This window comes from Bos taurus, chromosome 1, assembly GCF_002263795.3.
Source record: "Bos taurus isolate L1 Dominette 01449 registration number 42190680 breed Hereford chromosome 1, ARS-UCD2.0, whole genome shotgun sequence".
Lineage (NCBI taxonomy): Eukaryota > Metazoa > Chordata > Mammalia > Artiodactyla > Bovidae > Bos > Bos taurus.
In genome coordinates this window covers 33892622-33912848 of record NC_037328.1, presented here as the reverse complement: position 1 = coordinate 33912848, position 20227 = coordinate 33892622, and the positions used below count along the sequence as shown (strand labels likewise).

The following is a 20227-nucleotide window of genomic DNA, read 5'->3' as shown; positions in this document are numbered from 1 at the left end:
CTATTGTCAAGCACAAACCTATGTGGCTTTTGTATATTAACTCATTTCTTTCTCCAACTTTCCCACTAGATATATATCATTTTAAAACTGTTTTACGCAAGAGGAAAATGGAGCACACAGAAATGGTATCCACATACCTTGTAAAATTACCCAATGTAAGGTAAATCTGGTTCAAATTACACTTAATCAGAAACTGACTACGTTTGAAAAAGGAAATGTAAAACTCTGTGGATCTAACACTTCATGCTAGTTTCAACACATTAATATGGACTAGGAGACTTTCCCCCAACCCTTACCTTTAATCTCTTTGTCGTTTTTGAACCATCTTATATCAGCTGCAGGTTTACTACCAGATGTTTTACAAGTCAGCTGCATCAAGTCTCCTTCCATAACTGGGGATGAAAATCCACTAATTTGAGGTTTCTCAGGAACACCTGAAATTTAGGCAAACGGATGAAATGAACATTAATCTCCAATGTTGATTTGTTCTCATGACTATTACTTTTGCAAACAAGGTAAACTGGGTGTTCAACAATAATTTCAGTCAAGAAAAATAAAATAAAACATAATAAAAAACTGCTATATAATAAGTTACTTAAATACACACACACACACACACACACACACACACACACACACACATACTGGAGAAAGAAATTTCAACCCACTCCAATACTGTTACCTGGAGAATCCCATGAAGGAGGAGCCTGGTAGGCTACAGTCCATAGAAGAGTCAGACACGACTTAGTGACTCAACAACAACAAGAACATATATACATACATACATACTATGTGTGTGTCTGTATAAATATGCATATGTGTGTATATTATCCAGAAAGCATTTAAAATGCACTTAATTCCAAGTAGTTTTTTTTTTATCAAAATTTACCAGCAAAAATACTCATTGTAAATCTTAAAAACAAATATTCAATGTATCCTAAGATTTACCACTGTGTGTATTTAAGAAGGGAGATTTCTTGCATCAGGAAAAAAAAAAAAGAAAATCTGCAAACCGTATTTCTTCATTCTTTAGGAAACTGTGATTTAACCAAAATAGCACCTTTCATTCCTGATTTCATAATTCTTAGAGCTTAAAAGATATTGTTTGCCTCTGTGTACATTTTTCTAGAAAATACATTTTGTAATAAGGGATTCATCAATAATTGCAACTACACTTATATTTCTGATTGTTCTGAGGGAAAGAATGTCTCTTGATATCATTCGTATTAGAAATACAGTTATAGTTTTGTGGAACATGATATGTATTATTTTTAATGCTAGTTAATGCTAGCCACTTATTACCTTTTCTAGTCCAAATCATCCAGTGAATAAACAGATGGCTAATATGCAGAGATAGACATGGATGACTTAAATAATAGAACATTACACATTTTGGAGACAATAATATTCTGCTGTCATGATAGAGATTTATTAAAATTTCTTCTAAAAGTGTTCAATAATAAAAGCAGGCTGAAAGCTTCTTTATTGTACTACTTAATTCAGTTTGAAAAGAATAAAATGTAGGAATGTTGGAAGTCACCATAAAAAGAAATGCAAACTAAAAGAAAAACAAGAACAATAAAGATAAATGACAAATCGACCTATTTCATTAGCTGGCTAGCTTTATTTATTTATTTATTTTTTCTGTTCACCTTCATACTGCTTTAAAAAAAATTATGTTACATCACCATTTAATGAACTGAAAGTAGGCAATTGCCTATTTCTTGGGGTCTCAAGTTGGCTCTCTACAGAACAATGCATTAACCTTAAGCATCTGCTATCCTGAAATACTCCATTTAGTGGGTATATTTTGTCCTTAGTGGCAAACTTGTGAAGATTTTTATACAGTCATCCCAGTGGTACTTGCAAAGAAGCATATTTCATATCCTATGCATAAAACAAATTCACTAGCTGGATTAACTTTCATATTCTCAACAACAACAAAAAAAACCCAGCATGCATTAGTTACTTTAAATACAGTGTTATGCCTTTATCTATCAAAAAAAGGATGGCAAGCTGAGGCGAAAAAAAAAAAATCAATCTTTAAATTCATCTAACTTGTTCAGTACACAGGTGTGTTTCAAAGAACTGCAGCAATTTTAGCTGATTGGGCCACTGACGTCTGTGGAATCACAGAGCTCTGAGCTGTAACTTTATTTCCCCAGAAACGCTATGAATATATTGCTTTCTGATGTCACCATAACCTTTAGAAAAATGGCCCAATACTTAGAGGATAAAAACACAGAAGTTGCAAACCGCGTACACAAGCAACTTAATTTCATTTCATTTAGCAATCCGGAAAAGTACAAAGTTAAAAAGCAAGAATTCAAGTAGAAATGTCAGGGTCATTTAAATGCACTTAGATACACCAAGGGTCATATTTGGAAGTCAAAAAATATTAGGAGGAGCCCATCAGGTGACTGATGATAAGATGGAGGGGTACACAAAGACACATTGATTTCATTATGCTCATTATTCTATCGCTTTATAAAAGGATCACCATACATACACTAAAGAGCTGATTTGACACAAAGGAACTTAGCTGAAAAATCAAAAAACCTGTTATCTATCCCTGGCTAAGAAACAAAATGGCTGCGTGCTCTTAGGAAGTCATACAGACCTTTACACCTCTTTGTACCTATTTGCAAAAGGGGGGAAATGACTGTGATTTTTTAAAAAGCCTTTTGATAATCGTCAAAGTGTAGATTTGTTATTGAATCATGTTGCTATATCTGTACACATCTTTCTGGCTTGTGATCACACAGTGTTAGTCCCTTGCACTTACCCAGGACAGTGAGATAGGCCTTGGACGTTTTGACAGGCATTGTAAATAAAGAACAGGTGTACTGTCCTTCATCAGACAGAGAGACATCACTGACGCTGATACTCAGTTCATGCCAGGAAGCCCGAACCAGCTCGATTCTATTGTCTCTTAAGGCTGGAAAAAAAGAAAATATTGAAAATGTGAATTACAACAGTAGACAAAGTCAGTACTGTAAGACCATGTATTTTTAGCACAACATAACAAACATGGACTATACAGTACATGGGATATGCCAGGCCAGAATCCTGGAGAGGATAGCCTTTCCCTTCTCCAGGGGATCTTCCCAACCCAGGGCTTGAACCCAGGTCTCCCACACTGCACGCAGATTCCTTACCAGCTGATCCACAAGGGAAGCCCAAGAATATACTGGAGTGGGTAGCCTATCCCTTCTCCAGCGGATCTTCCTTACCCAGCAATCAAACAGGGGTCTCCTGCATTGCAGGCAGATTCTTTACCAACTGAGCTATCAGGGAAGACTTCCTGGCCATGAGTATGTCGAAATATTGTTTCCTGAAACACTTTAAACTAATGTTTACATATATTGAATTTTTAATCAGATTTTTTAAATCAAAGTAGAATTGTATTCCTTAATGTTCTCAGAAAAAACTTTTTAATTAAGTGATTGGATCTAGTATATATGATGCTTTGGATGAGGTACATACTGATGGTGATAAAAATGGCTTTCCTTCACAAAGTCTTTCATGAGTTGCCAGTACTAAGAAAAGCTATAAACAAAATCATTAACTTCTATGCACAGACAAAATTGGGAAAACTATGACTGCTCATTTCCTTCTAGGAAACCAACAGTGAACCTGAGCATATTGAAAGTTTCTCTGCAGCAGAGACACCAAACTATTTTTTTAATCCAGAGCGTACTTTCAGCTGAAAAGGACCCAGAGGGTTGTTGTTGTTGTTTCATTGTTAAGTTGTGTCTGACTTTTTGTGACCCATGGACTGAAACCCATCAGACTCCTACATCCCTGGGATTTTCCAGGCAAGAATACTGGAGTAAGTTGCCATTCCCCTCTCCAGGGGATCTTCCCAAGCCAGGGATCAAACATGGGTCTCCCACATTGCAGGCAGACTCTTTACTGTCTGAGCCACCAGGGTTTAAAATATTCTTTGGTTCAAATCACCTTTTCTTATACAGAACACTTGTTTTCACAGAAGATCTCTTAGCAACTTGCGGATTTATGCTCCTTTTAAATCATTCTAGGAAAATCATTAAAAAGTTTAAATTTTATTATATTCTCCACTAAGTACAGCTATAAAATCAGTAACTAAGCAAGAGGTGACTAAGGGAATAATTTGAAAAGTAGGAAGAGGAAACAGGACTGGTTAGGAATACTAGGACCCAGTTCAGTTCAGTTCAGTTGCTCAGTCATGTTCGACTCTTTGAGACCCCATGAACTGCAGCACGCCAGGCCTCCCTGTCCATCGCCAACTCCCAGAGTCCACCCAAACTCATGTCCATTGAGACAGTGATGCCATCCAATCATCTCATCCTCTGTCCTCCCCTTCTCTTCTTGCCCTCAATCTTTCCCAGCATCATGTGGGTCTTTTCAAATGAGTCATCTTTTTGCATCATATGGCCAAAGTTTTGGAGTTTCAGCTTCAACATCAGTCCTTCCAGTGGACAGGACTAATCTCCTTTAGGATGGACTGGTTGGGTCTCCTTGCAGTCCAAGGGACTCTAAAGAGTCTTCTCCAAACCACAGTTCAAAAGCATCAATTCTTCAGGGCTCAGCTTTCTTTATAGTCCAACTCTTACATCCATATGGGATTGACTAGACGGACATTTGTCGGAAAAGTAATCTCTGCTTTTTAATATGCTGTCTAGCTTGGTCATAACTTTCCTTCCAAGGAGTAAGCTACGTTTAATTTCATGTCTGCAATCACCATTTGCAGTGATTTTGAAGCCCAGAAAAATAAAGTCAGCCACTGTTTCCCTATCTATTTACCATGGAATGATGGGACCGGATGCCATGATCTTAATTTTCTGAATGTTGAGCTTTAAGCCAACTTTTTCCCCTCTCCTCCTTCACTTTCATCAAGAGGTGCCTTAGTTCTTCTTTGCTTTCTGCCATAAGGGTGGTGTCATCTGCATATCTGAGGTTACTGATATTTCTCCTGGCAATCTGGATTCCAGCTTGTTCTTCTTCCAGCCCAGCATTTCTCATGATGTACTCTGCATATAGGTTAAATAAGCAGAGTAACAATATATAGCCTTGACGTACTTGTTTTCCTATTTGGAACCAGTCTGTTGTCCCATGTCCAGTTCTAACTGTTGCTTCCTGACCTGCATACAGGTTTCTCAAAAGGCCGGTCAGGTGGTCTGGTATTCCCAACTCTTTCAGAATTTCCCACAGTTTATTGTGATCCACATAGTCAAAGGCTTTGGCAAAGTCAGTAAAGCAGAAATAGATGTTTTTCTGGAACTCTCTTGCTTTTTCAATGATTCAGCAGATGTTGCCAATTTGATCTCTGGTTCCTCTGCCTTTTCTAAAAGCTGCTTGAACATCTGGAAGTTCACAGTTCACATATTGCTGAAGCCTGGCTTGGAGAATTTTGAGCATTACTTTACTAGCGTGTGAGATGAGTGCAATTGTGCAGTAGTTTGAGCATTCTTTGGCTTTGCCTTTCTTTGGGATTGTAATGAAAACTGATCTTTTCCAGTCCTGTGGCCACTGCTAAGTTTTCCAAATTTGCTGACATATTGAGTGCAGCACTTTCACAGCATCATATTTCAGGATTTGAAATAGTTCAACTAGAATTCTATCACCTCCACAGCTTTGCTCATAGTGTTGCTTCCTAAGGCCCACTTGACTTCACATTCCAGGATGTCTGGCTCTAGGTCAGTGATTACACCATTGTAATTATCTAAGTGGTGAAGATCTTTTTTGTACAGTTCTGTGTATTCTTGTCACCTCTTCTTAACGTCTTCTGCTTCTGTTAGGTCCATAAAATTTCTGTCCTTTATTGAGCCCATCTTTGCATGAAATGTTCCCTTGGTATCTCTAATTTTCTTAACAATATCTCTAGTCTTTCCCATTCTATTGTTTTCCTCTTTTTATTTGCATTGATCGCTGAGGAAGGTTTTCTTATCTATCCTTTCTATTCTTTGGAACTCTGCATTCTAATGGGTATATCTTTCCTTTTTGCCTTTGCTTTTCACTTCCCTTCTTTTCACAGCTATTTGTAAGGCTTCCTCAGAGTGCCATTTTGCTTTTTTGCATTTCTTTTTCTTGGGGGTGGTCTTGATCCCTGTTTCCTGTACAATGTCACGAACCTCCATCCAATCGTTCATCAGGCACTGTGTCTATCAGATCTAGTCTCTTAAATCTATTTCTCACTTCCACTGTATAATCATAAGGGATTTGATTTAGGTTATAACTGAATGGTCTAGTGGTTACCTCACTTTCTTCAATTTAAATCTGAATTTGACAATAAGGAGTTCATGATCTGTGCCACAGTCAGCTCCTGGTCTTTTTTTGCTGACTGTATAGAGCTTTTACATCTTCTGCTGCAAAGAATATAATCAGTCTGATTTCAGTGTTGACCATCTGGTGATATCCATGTGTAGAGTCCTCTCCTATGTTGTTGGAAGAGGCTGTTTGCTATGACCAGTGCGTTCTCTTGGCAAAACTATTAGCCTTTGCCCTGCTTCATTCCATACTCCAAGGCCAAATTTGCCTGTTACTCCAGAGGTTTCTTGACTTCCTACTTTTGCATTCCAGTCCCCTATAATATATATAACTAGGACCCAAGGAACAATACATACAGGGCCTCTTCAACCAACCGTAAAAGGCAATTGAGACTCGGCTTCTGCTAATGGAAATCTAGCAACAAAAGGTGGCCTAGGTGGACTCGCTTTTATCGCAGATCAAATGGGATTCCCACCAAGAACTTTGGGAGAGATGAGGCCACCTCCAAGGGGAATCAAGCAGAAGTACTGCTCCCATGGAAAGCAATCTCTTTCTCCCTTGGCTGGCCATCAGGGAAGCCCTTCCCTTTCCTATTGAGAGACAGCAGTCAGTTGGACATCACAGGCAGTGGATAATTCTATAACAATTCTAAAGCAATTACCCACCCCTTGAAGTGATCTTTGATAAGACTGGTACAACTACCAGGGAAAACAACTCCCAGGTCAGCTCAAACTGACCAAATAGCACCACAAAATCTCTGAAAACTAAATTGTCAGTGGTACCATAGCCCACAAATGTAAGCTAGGATCTGTGTGATGAATCTATATAGAACAGAAGATGTAAATAGTATCCAGATTCTCCTAACATAATAGCCAACTGTCCAGGAGCTGATTAAAAAAAAAAAAAATTACCAGTCACACCAAATACTAGGAAAATCAAATCTTTAATGAGAAAAAATAAGCAACAGATGCTAACACTGAGTTGAAATGGATGTTAAAATTATCTGACAAAAAGAATTTAAAGAAGTCATAGTAAATTTATTCTAACAGGCAATTGCTAATTACCTTGTAATAACACAAAATAGAAAATCTCAGCAAAGTAAAGAAGTATTTTAAAAAGAGCTAAAAGGAAATTATAGAAGTCAAAAATACAATAATCAATATAAAAACTCACTGGCTTGGATTAATAGTACAATTGTGACAACAGAGAATATAATCAGTGAACTTAAGGACAGAGAAATATCATTTACCTGATCCAAACAAGAGAGAGAAAACTGATTGGAAAACAAACAAAAAAACCCCCAAATCTTAGAAACCTGAGGGAAAAATGACACAGTATCCAACAGTGTTACCATATGAATTGCAAAAGATGAGAAACAGTGGGGCTGAAATAATTTAAGAAATAATGGTCAAAAACTGCACAACGTAGGCAAAGGAAAAAAAATCAAAAGGAAGAGTAAATTCAAATAAGATAAACCAAAAGTCCATATCAAGATATAGCTAAATTAAAATTCTGAAATCCAAAGAAAATGAATAAAACCTTAAGAGTAGACACAGAGAAAGACATATTACCTATAAGAACCAACACAAATGACATTATGTTACTATTTCTCACTTGAAATTATAGAGGTCGGAGGCAGTGGCACATTTTTCAAGTGCTGAAAGAAAATATCGATAGTAAATTCTTATCCAGTGAAACCACCATTCAGGAACCAGGGGGGAAATAAAGGTATTTTTGGAAGAAGGAAAACTAAAAAACATGTTCCTCTAGCAGATCTGTCTTAAAGAATAGTTAAAGTTCTTCAAACAGAAAAGATAAAAATTTGAAGCATTAAGAAGGAAGAAAGAACGAGTGACAGAAAAAAAAAAAAAGGGGGAAATACAATGTAGACTACTCTTCTGTGTTTCCCTAATTATATGATAGGTAAGCAAAAATTATACCATCAACTGATGCAGTGTTCAACATACAAAGATGGATTAGTCAAAGGAAATAAAAAATGGTAGGGCAAAGGGATCTAAAGAAGTAATTTTTTCATACTTTATTAGAAGTGGTAAAACTGGTAGACTGTGATAAGTCATATGTGTATAGGATTTCAATATCTGGAGCAACTACTAAGAAAATAGACAAAGTGATATATTCAAAAACTATATAAATAAAGATTAAGTCTATTTATATAGTGTCTTGAAATAACTAAAATTATAGAGCTGGAGAAAAGATTAATTCTTACCAAGGGTTAAGGTTAGTAAGAGGTGGAGGAAAGTGGAAGGGACATGAATGTGGTTGTAAAACCAGAGCACAGGGGATTGTTGTGGTGATAGAACTGTTTTGCATCTTGACCTGGTGATGCATACATTAACCAACATATGTAATAAAACTGAATAATATATATGCATATATAAGCTATATAACTACATAGTACTATCAAAGTCAAGCTGATATATTACATATGTTAAGTCACTTCAGTCATGTCCAACTCTGTGCAACCCCACAGATGGCAGCCCACCAGGCTCCGCCATCCCTGGGATTCTCCAGGCAAGAACACTGGAGTGGGTTGCCATTTCCTTCTCCAATGCAGGAAAGTGAAAGTGAAGTCGCTCAGTCATATCCGACTCTTAGCAACCCCATGGACTGCAGCCTACCAGGCTCCTCCATCCATGGAATTTTCCAGGCAAGAATACTAGAGTGGACTGCCATTTCCTTCTCCAATATTATTACATATACATGTAGTATAATTACATATACAACCCGATACATACAGATATTAAATGTTCATATTTAAATTATTTGTGTGGAGTAAGGCTAAAAGCACAGGTTTTGGTATCAAAAGATCTGCTTTAGGCAGTTATATAAGGTTAGGTTTCCTGTGGATAATAATTCCTGATTCATTTCTATCTTTGGATTATGATGAGAACTTTAATATCATGTTACATACAAAGTACTTTAAAACAAATCTGCATGATATACTAAAATATTTTGTATTTGGAATCCTGATGAGAAACCAAATATTTTGTCTGAAATGTCTCAACTGGTTGAGATTACCAAATCCTATAATGTTTTGAGTTGCTTTATAATTGCTATCAGTCTTGACTAAAATTTAGGCTCTGAAAAGTAGAATACCTATATTGTAACACCTATATTGTAAATACCTATATTGTAAATACCTATATTGTAAGCTTTTTGGGGTTACTGTATGAATTTATGTGATTCACTTGTTGTGCACCTCAGTTTGCTGAGTGTTAAGTGGAGATAATAATAATCGAGTGAAAAATATAAGGGATATGTCTTAGAGAAATGAATATATGAATATATATTCAAAACCTGAAAACATATTCTCAAAGAGGAAGAAAGTGACACAATTAGTAAAGATATTTTATTATCATGTAAATATCCTTGATAATTCATTTGTCAAAAACACAAAGAGCTTCCTGAGATTTTCATTGGACTGCACATTTTAAACAAATCCTACATCCACAGCGTTTATCTTTTCAATTTTGTAAATAGGATGCCATCTGCAGTTCACTTTATCACAGCACTTTAAGTATGAAAGAATAAAGGGAAACCTTTTAAAGTCCAAAGAGGGATGTCATATAACTCAAAGGATTCCCTGTGAGAAGGATCCTTGTCTTGCTCATCTCAGCACTCTGCACCATTACTATCTGCGCGGGAGGTTTTCAGTGAATGAGTATTGAATTGAAGTTGAGAGCCAAACTGTCTGTTTATGATAACAGCAGACTGAAAAAAGAAATGAATTAAGAAGTCCTTTTCGATAAATCTCCATGGGATCCATTAAGGGAGAAAAGCCCCAAAAAAGAAGAAAAAGGATGTCATGTTTAGACACTGTTTAGCATAAAAGATCTAGAATCATGCTTCACATTTTTTTTTAACAAAGTGTCATTCATTGAACAATTATTTGAAGTACTAAATGAGTGATCCATGAAGTTATTGTCATGTTACCTTATGGTTTCCAAATGCACACAAAAGGTAGTAGATACCTAGAAATAATCCCCACTTTCTCCATAGTAAATTCCATACATTGATACTGAACCTGAATAAAGAGTTGTAATATAATATTGTTGGTTGAAGTGAATTAAATCTTTAAAAAAATAGAAGTTTGGGAACAGAGAATGTTCATGATTATCCAAATATCTTTTTTAAACAATAAAAGCTCAAATATTTCATTGAAAAAAATAGTTAAACATTACCTTAGGAACAATTAAGAGAACAAATGAGTGTGTAGAATAAAAGAAAGGTAGTTGCTCACACACCATAGAGATTAAAATGAGCCAGTGAGCCAAGCAGCTACTTTGAGGTCACACCTCATAAGTCATTAGGTGCCTGCCACCCAATGGTGAGTTGACTTAAGAGTTCAAAACCCTGACCTCTGGAGAATTTTATTTTAGCTGCAAATAAGAAGCAGTAACCAATGAGTAAGAATCATTAAATAGGACTTAATGCAGGATAAAAATTATTTTCCCAATATACCATTGGTTCTAAATGGTTCATCAGTCATACATGCATATTTGAGATTCATACTAAGTAAAATAAAAATTCCTAAGATGATCACATGAAGAATTTTAGACAAATTTTATACTGATTTCTGACAAAGGTTACTGGCATAGCTAATAAATTGTTTATTAATTCGTTTTAAACCAAATCAACATAATAACACTAGTACTATTGAATTTGTCTGACATTATTCATTTAAGAACCAAATAGAAATTCATGTATACTTGTATTAATAGTGTTCCTTCCTTTAGTGTGATATTTATAAAGGTGATGTTTATAAAGATGGTCACATAACTTCTTGCCAGGTGGTCACATTTTGAAATATCTTTAAATTGATTCCCAGTGAGTAATAATTTATATCAAACTTTAGGGTGCTTACATAATGATAAAAAGCATATTTTACTATATAATCACTTTTAAGAGACTATTAAAATGCAGCAAATAATGCCTTCATTGTGTTTGCATTTTTCCTAATTCATCCGTCTGACCTAAAACTTTACCAGATCAGGATTATCTCTTTATATTTATATTTATTTTCATAAATATTTATATTTATATTATCTACAGTTTTTTATACATAGCATGGTATATATAGATGCCCATTAAGTTTTATTGGATTAAATTAAATATGTGGGTCATCAGTCTTTTGTATGTAATAATGTCTTATAATTATACATATTAACATCATTTTAGAAATTCCAAGTATTAAGTATTATATATTGAATGATTTTTATTATTATAATTCACTATATCTTATAGAAAAAGTACTAACAGAAAAAGTCTACATCAAAATGATGTTTATTAATCTCATAAAAATCCAGGAGAATTCCCCAGCATAGGTATTAAAGAGCACACATACTTGTCCATATATTTAGAGAAACAAAGCATAAAATGTCTCACTCTATGTGTCTTTTATGCTACCAAATTTGATTCAACTGACAAGTTTTTGTTGAGAATCCATGATATGCCAGACACCATGCTAGATGTGGTAGGGAAATAGGAGTTTAAAAACAGTATATTTTCCAACCACCTCCTGTCCAGCTGGGAGACACATGGTCCCACATGAAGACACTTCAAGTGTCAACTTGGTTACTTAAATTCTCAATGTCCAGCATATATTTCCAAGAGCATACCACCCTACACTAGGCTTTACTCAAAGCAATCACTGCATAGACTTAGAACAATTTTTAAACATGTTACTTTCCAATCAGTAATTTTCATTTTGTAGAGTAAGTTTAACATCACTGGTGTGATGAGATTTCAAGAACCATTGATAATGTCATTCTTCATTCTTGTTCTCAGCTCAAGTCCTCACCATCCAGGTGTCCCCATTTGATTCTTATAGGGAGTTTAGATATGTCAGTGCAAGCCAAGTTCTGCTTAGGGAAAGAAATATTAAGAATGCTGTGTATAGCCTTTGATTCAATACCAAGCTTCACTGTTGTCTGCTGACTAATAAGACAGTCCTTCTCATGATTCTGATTTTGTTGTGTTAAGGTTGTCTGGACCAGCACTCACCTTTGTGTCCCAACTTCTGCAACAGGCCTGTTCTCTCTGCACATTATCCACTTAGACCTGTGCTAACTGCCTACACTGGCTTTGACCCTACTGATTTCTCTAGAACTGATCACTAGCTAAATTGGCTTGGGCAATCTGCCAACCCTGTTTTTTTCAGATGAAATATCTACTGTCTCCAAGGGTAAGAATTGGATGAGTAATTAAGGCTTCAGTGACCAAGCCTTAATACCAAGGCTTTTGGTATACCAGAAGGTTTTTTTGTTTGTTTGTTTTTTTAATATTAAATCTGTATCTTAATAAATCAGAAAAGAAAAATAAGTCAAATAAGCTCTAATAAAGTTTTAAATGGGTCATATATTCAAGGCTTAACTCTTGTCAGACCTCAAAATTAGTGTATTGACATGTATGATGTCAAAATATGCCTCTAGAAATTGTAAACAGGAAAGACAAAGAAGGAAATTGAGGTATCTTACTCTTATTATGTAGTTTTCTTTTTTTGGTTAATAGCCACAATGTTTTATTTCTTAATAGCATAAGCATATACTGATTACATTCAGTATATGTTATTTGTAATTGTACTATGGACTGCCAGAAATAAAGGAGTTAAACGTACAGATGAAATAAATCACAAGCTAATGAATCCTTTTCTGCTTTGTTCTTTTACAGTCATACAACATAAAACAATCTAAATCAATCTCCTGGAAAATTGGTAAAAACAGCCATTGCTCTAGAGCTGATATTTGGTATACCAAGTTTCAGCTGGGACTAGATTTTTACTGAAACCATAGTAAATGGAGTTTTAGAAAAGAAATGTGAACAGAATCCAAGCAATAAATCTGGAAACTGTCACTATTTGAAAGATGTTTTCCAAGTGGTAGAATTTCAGTTTTTAAACCACAGCTTTACTTACTTCAAATGTATAAAAACAAATATTCATTGCTCTCTTCTCTATATTTGTAATCTGTTATGATGAAACATTAAAAAAGCAAAAATATTGCCATACCTAACAAAAATGTACCCCAAATTAATAAACTTGGGTATGGAAAATGTATTAACATGTTTGAGAAATGAACATAGAGTCCATGGCATTTCTACTTTCCATTTCCTTGTCTTTGTAAAGCTTTCCCCTTTTCCTCAGTGTCCTCCTCATGACATATCCTGAGGGAAACCTTTCTATTCTTTCACTCTATTAAATTCCTAAAGCCCTTAACAAGAGACTGCATCCTTAATACATCTGTGTGTGTGTGTGCACTCAGTCGTATCCAACTCTTTGTGACCCCATGGATTGCAGCCTGCCAGGCTACTCTATTCATGGGATTTTCCAGGCAAGAATACTGGAGTATTTCCTACTCCAGGGGATCTGCTATACTCCTATATCCCTACCCAGTTTTCTCTTTTGTAAGATGACTTTAAAACTGTTTGCCATGTAACTTAAGGCCCTAAATATCAGAAACATGTTTAATTTTCTAGCCCATTTCCCCATCCCTCCTTAAAATGCCTAACAATTTAGAAACACATAAGATTTTGTTCAAATATGGTGAGTAATACATTCCTCTTTACCTAAAGGCATATATTCCTTCTGCAAGTCTCCAGATCAGACTTTTAACTCAAGCTATCTAACATATTGCTTTCTTGATAAAATTTTTCATGCTGTCCACCTCCAGACACATTCACCCCTTCCTTCATTCACAAAGGATGAATGTGCATGAAGCTTAATAATAATTTGTTGAGCTAATGAGAGAGCAGAATATGGATGTGAGAGTTGGACCTTAAAGAAGGCTGAGCACTGAAGAATTGATGCTTTTGAACAGTGGTGTAGGAGAAGACTCTTGAGAGTCCCTTGGACTGCAAGGAGATCAAACCAGTCAACCTTAATGAAATCAATCCTGAATACTCATTGGAAGGACTGATGATGAAGCTGAAGATACAATACTTTGGCCACCTGATATGGAGTCAACTCATTAGAAAAGACTCTGATGCTGGGAAAGATTGAAGGCAAGAGGAGAAGGGGATGACAGAGAAAGAGACAGTATGGCTTCATCGACTAAATGGACATGAGTTTGTGCAAGCTGTGGGAGATAGTGAAGGTGTGCTGCAGTCCATGAGGTTGAAAAGAGTTGGACACGACTGTGAACAAAATGAAAGAGTAAAAATGAACATTATATGGTCCATTATTTATATGCTGATGTATACCATTTCAGGAGAAGGCAATGGCACCCCACTCCAGTACTCTTGCCTGGAAAATCCCATGGATGGAGGAGCCTGGTAGGTTCCAGTCCATGGGGTCGTGAAGAGTCAGACAGGACTGAGCAACTTCACTTTCACTTTTCACTTTCCTGCATTGGAGAAGGAAATGGCAACCCACTCCAGTGTTCTTGCCTGGAGAATCCCAGGGATGGGGGAGCCTAATGGCTGCTGTCTATGAGGTCACACAGAGTTGGACCTGACTGAAATGACTTAGCAGCAGCAGTATACCATTTCAGATTATTGTTGAACTTCATGTACATTCCTCATATGTACCCTTTGGGCTTCCCTGATGGCTCATTAGTAAAGAATCCACCTGTCAATGCAGGAGACATGGGTTTGATTCCCAGGTCAGAAGATCCCCTGGAGAAGGAAACAACAATCCCCTGCAGTATTCTTGCCTGAAAAATCTCATAGATAGAGGAAACTTGCTGGCTACAGTCAATGGGGCTGCAAAGAGTTGGACACAATTGAGCACAGCCCAGTGCATAGACATGATATATTTTCATTTTGCAAAATTTGACTTAAAAGGAGTTTGAGCTTTTGATTTTTAGTTTTTAAATCTTTAGATTAGTTTTATCATTTTGTATTGTCAAAATATCATTAATAGGGATCAAAATTTAAAAAATAAAATGATATTTTACAATTCAAATAAAACTCATTTTTCTAAGACCACATCCTAAATATATAACTTGACTTAAGTAACTGAAATTTAAAATGATCTAAGACAGTTGCATTGTCATGCTAAACTCTATAGTGGCCTATGCCTGTAAATCTTCTAAACCTATGGATTCAGACACTGAAAACTTACTCGATGTCTTTAAGATTGTAAGTAGGCTTGTCTTGAGCTTCCCTTGTGGCTCAGCTGGTAAAAGAATCTGCCTGCAATACAAAAGACCTGGGTTCGATCTCCAGGTTGGGAAGATCCCCTGGAGAAGGGAAAGGCTATCCACTCCAATATTCTGGCCTGGAGAATTCCATGAACTGTATAGTCCATGGGGTCACAAAGAGTTGGACACGACTGAGCAACTTTCACTTTCACTAGGTTTGTCTTATTCCTACTTTCACAATGTCATATGGCAAGAAGAACTTTGTAAAACCAAAGCAAATACACTTTTGTCTCCTTTTATATCTCTAGATAACCATCTAGCTATCATTATTCCCACTAATTTTACAGTATGGATTAAATGTTGCATTTCAGTTGCTTACAACATAGGAAATTTCTTTAACATGTAACAATAAAGGACTAGTCAAGGCCATTGGTGGATTACGATGTACACTCCACAAGCATCAGTAACATATGCTAACATTGCCATCTTGAGAATGTGAATATCTTCTGAGTGCAAGTGAGCCTGGGGAAGCATATGTACAAAATTTTAATGGCAGAGGCCTGGGAGCACACATAACACACACACACACCATTCCATGTGCAAGCCTACAGCCATACTTCGAGGGAGACTGGTATATGCAGTCTGGCTGTATGTATAGGAAGGAGAGATACTAGTGAGCAGTTGATACTTTCTGCCTTGATACTGCAGGCTTATGTGTACCACTACATCTATATATGTTAGTGCATCTATATAAAAATCTTGATAAAATTGATAAAAAAGTGTATCCAGGAGTGATAGAAAGTAATAGATAATATATTTTCTCTAAAATAGTTATAATTTCAGTGTGTTTGGTACAAAAATTCTACCTAGTTACTAAATTATTAAAAATAATTATGAATTTATTTTTCATGAACATCTTCTCAATGCTACCTTAGTTAGATTCAGCAAGGGAGAAATAGCAATAGAAGTAACACTATAGTCATTTTCTGTTAACTCTCAAAGTGATAAGCATATTCCTGGTTTTAGAAAATGGAAGTTGAATTATTGTGTATTATTTACTAAATTATGTTTTTAGAATAAAAACTATCCAGCATGGTTTATATAAATTATACATGTATATTAATTAGGCACATATATGTATACATATATATTTGGCAATTAAAGTATTCAATGTTTATTTCATTTCTGACATCAATTTGAAATAAAATTCTATATATCTTCTTAAATGAACTAATAATACACCTCCACTTCAATTTTAAAAGAAAAACTCTACAAATGCTCTATACAATGATGGAATCATCTAAAATGTGAACACTTTACTTGAAAATTCCAAATAAACTTTCACTAAGATAACTTCTGGAAAAGAAAATACAGATACATATACCTCACCCATATATTATCAATATGTACTAATTTCATCTCTTGGCCAATCCTTATAGTACATTTTGATAGAGAATAAATGTAGTTCTAAATCTATAAACCATATATGATAAACATTATATATATATATTCTGCATGCATGCTAAGTTGCTTCAGTTGTGACCAACTCTTTGAGACCCCATAGACTGTAGCATGCCAGGCTCCTCTGTTCCTAGGGATTTTCTAGGCAAAAATACTTGAGTTGGTTGCCATGTCCTCCTCCAGGGTATTTCCTGACCCAGGGATCAAACTCTCATCTCTTTTATGTCCTGCTTGGCAACTGGATTCTTTACCACTAGTGTCACTAGGGAAGCTCATGTTACAAAGCATATATATATATAGCTCAGATAATTATTTTTTAAATATACATATATATATATATATATATATATATTTCATTCTGGGAACATTTTCACTGAGAAAGTAAACACTGAATAGACTAAGTGGTTACTGGCACCTGAATATGAGATCATATTTATGCTGCTCAAATTACTGAATGTTAGAAGCTACTGAGATGTTGATTTGGGTTTAATATAGAGACTGTCTTTCTATTTACTGAGTTCTTCACAATTGGTACTGAGCAAACTTATGAGATATGAGCTCTGTCAAAAAAGTTGTTTAATTAATGGCTATTGGATCTCCTGCCAGGAATGATTAAATATCTTTCTCTCATTGCATGAGAATATGTCCTAAGTGACTTTTGAAATCTCTTATAATGATTTTAGGAAATCTATTTTTGAAATTTGCTTAGGAGTAACAGTGAATGCTTTCAATCATAAATTGAATTCATATATTTATTCAATGGCAAATAAGTTCTGATTTTAGTAACCAGGAATCACTAACTCAATGGTATATTATACTCAATGTATGCTTTTATCTATTAAAAAGCTTCAGTGGATTATTAAGTTGCCTTCAGTGAGTTATACCTTAATTTTATTAATTACTAATAAATTAGTAATTAATTACTAATCTGCATTTTAAAATCATCTCACACTGATTTACACTTTTTAGTCAGTATGTATTTGTGATCAGACTGACCTCTATGCTGAAAATATTGTCATTTATAAGTTAATTATTCAACAAAGAACTGCTCAAATAAGCAAATATTTCTCAAAATTCCATCTTTAGAAAATTAGTATACATACACTCAAAATGCTTTCTGTTTCTCCTAGATGTCAGCACTCTCATTGCTGCTGCTGCTGCTGCTAAGTCGCTTCAGTCGTGTCCGACTCTTTGCGACCCCATGGACTGCAGCCTACCAGGCTCCTCTGTCCATGGGATTTTCCAGGCAAGAGTACTGGAGTGGGGTGCCATTGCCTTCTCCGAGCACTCTCATTAAATAAATACAAAAGTAAGTATTTAGAGGAGAGCAGTATAAAATTATGAAAGAGTGGACAGACATGTCTAGCTAGTTATGGTGAAATCCTAAATGACAAAATCCATTTTGGATGAGTTGAATGCCTCTGTCTTTCTATCTGTGTCTATATCCCAATTAATATATTTGTTTATATGTGTGTGTATATAAAACTGCAATATATAAAATGTATTATATCAGATGATTCCTTTTCCCCAATACCATCTTGCTGGATAAAAATTAGAGGTATTTCATTCTTATTAATAATAGTGTATCACTCTGCAAATAATAATAATAATAATAAGTTGAGGAGATCATAATATACCATCTGTCAGATGACATAAGAACATAATAGAAACTCACTTTATGAAATTCAGACTGAATGCCAAAAAATCATTTTGTTTATGAAGCATTTGAAAAAAGTCAAATAAATATACACTCACTAGCACTAACATATCAATAAAAAAATTCTGCAAATAAGTGCCAAAGTCCAATTTTGTCTTAAGAATTCTCTTCACAACTTAAAATTTAAATAATTTATAAACATATATCAACTATGATTCATTGTTGCTGTTGTTGTTCAGTTGCTAAGTTGTATCCAAGTCTTTGCAACCCAAAGAACTGCAGCACACCAGGCCTCCCTGTCCTTCACCATCTCCCAAATTTGCTCAAACTGAAGTCCATTGAGTCAGTGATGCCATCCAACCATTTCATTCTCTGTCACCCTCTTCTCCTCTTGCCCTCAATCTTTCCCAGCATCAGGGTCTTTTCCAGTGAGTCAACTCTTTGCATCCTGTAGCCAAAGTATTGGAGCTTCAGTATCAGTCCTTCCAAAGAATATTCAGGGTTGATATCCTTTAGGATTGCCTGGTTTGATTTCCTTGTTGTCCTCAAGAGTCTTTTCCAGCACCAGGATTCAAAAACATCAATACTTTGGCACTCAGCCTTCTTTATGGTCCAACTCTCACATCCATACATGATTACTGGAAAAACTATAGCTTTGACTATACTGACCTTTGTTGGCAAAGTGATGTTTCTGCTTTTTAATATACTTGTCTAGGTTTGTCATAGCTTTTCTTCCAAGGAACAAGTGTCTTTTAATTTTGTGGCTGAAGTCACAATCTGCAGTGATTTTGGAGCCCAAGAAAATCCAATCGGTCACTGTTTCCACTTTTTCCCTATCTATTTGTATTGAAGTGTTGGGACCAGATGCCATGATCTTAGTCTTCTGAAGGTTAAGTGTTAAGTCAGCTTCTTCACTTTCCTCTTTCAACATCATCAAGAAGTTCTTTAGTTCATCTTCATTATTTGCCATCAAAGTGGTTTTATCTGCCTATATGAGATTGTTGAAATCATAAACTGTGATTTGTTACTAATACCAAATGCCCAGATGCTGATATATGTTCAACTACATTGCAGTCTGCTGAATAAAGACCATTTATTCATTTATTCAGAAGACTTTACTAGAAGCCTTATCCTAAAATGAATACCATACAATTGCACTTAACATATATAAAATATGGGTAGTTTTATGAAGGATGACTGGTAATAGATAATCATCATAATTTAACAACTACAAAATTCTGATACACATTTTCAAAGGTCTTATACAAACTTGTTTCCCTGTCTCCTACAAATAAAAGTCTGTGAATATTTTGTTTGCTTCTGCAAAACAATATTTCTTTAGGTGTTTGCCACATTATTTCTTATTTTTGTTGAGAAAATATCTTTCAGTATTTGATACAGCTCACTATTTGCCTGGATTCAGAGAACAAGAAAATGATGTGGTATTTGAACTGAACACTTTCTGTAAGCTCTCATTCTTTCCAACAGCCTACAATATATTGGTCTCCTCATTGGCATACGAAATTTATTTCTTACATCCCACCATAAAACCACCATATGTGGCCATGTGACCTTACTCTCATCAAGCATTTATATCAGAGACAAGAAGATTATATGCCATGCTATTATGGAAATGCATACACAAAGTACATCGGGAATGCGAAACATTTGCCTTCCTGACAGAAACTAACCTTTAGTATTTGTCATCTTTCAACTTTACAGGACCCCATAGCCTGGAAAACCTTGCATTGCTATTTGTAAA

The 20227-nt window shown here is 35.4% G+C and overlaps 1 protein-coding gene across 5 annotated transcripts in view; it reads right to left on the bottom strand.

The window, feature by feature from the left end:
- Window positions 1-20227, bottom strand: part of CADM2 (cell adhesion molecule 2) — a 1275593-nt gene that overhangs the window by 189903 nt on the left and 1065463 nt on the right. For all 5 annotated transcript variants that reach the window (XM_059887610.1, XM_059887613.1, XM_059887602.1 and 2 more), the window contains 2 exons: window positions 2786-2938; window positions 297-434 (listed from right to left, as the gene is read on the bottom strand). In XM_059887610.1, the coding sequence (XP_059743593.1) occupies window positions 297-434; window positions 2786-2938 (291 nt within the window). The remainder of the gene's footprint in view (window positions 1-296; window positions 435-2785; window positions 2939-20227) is intronic.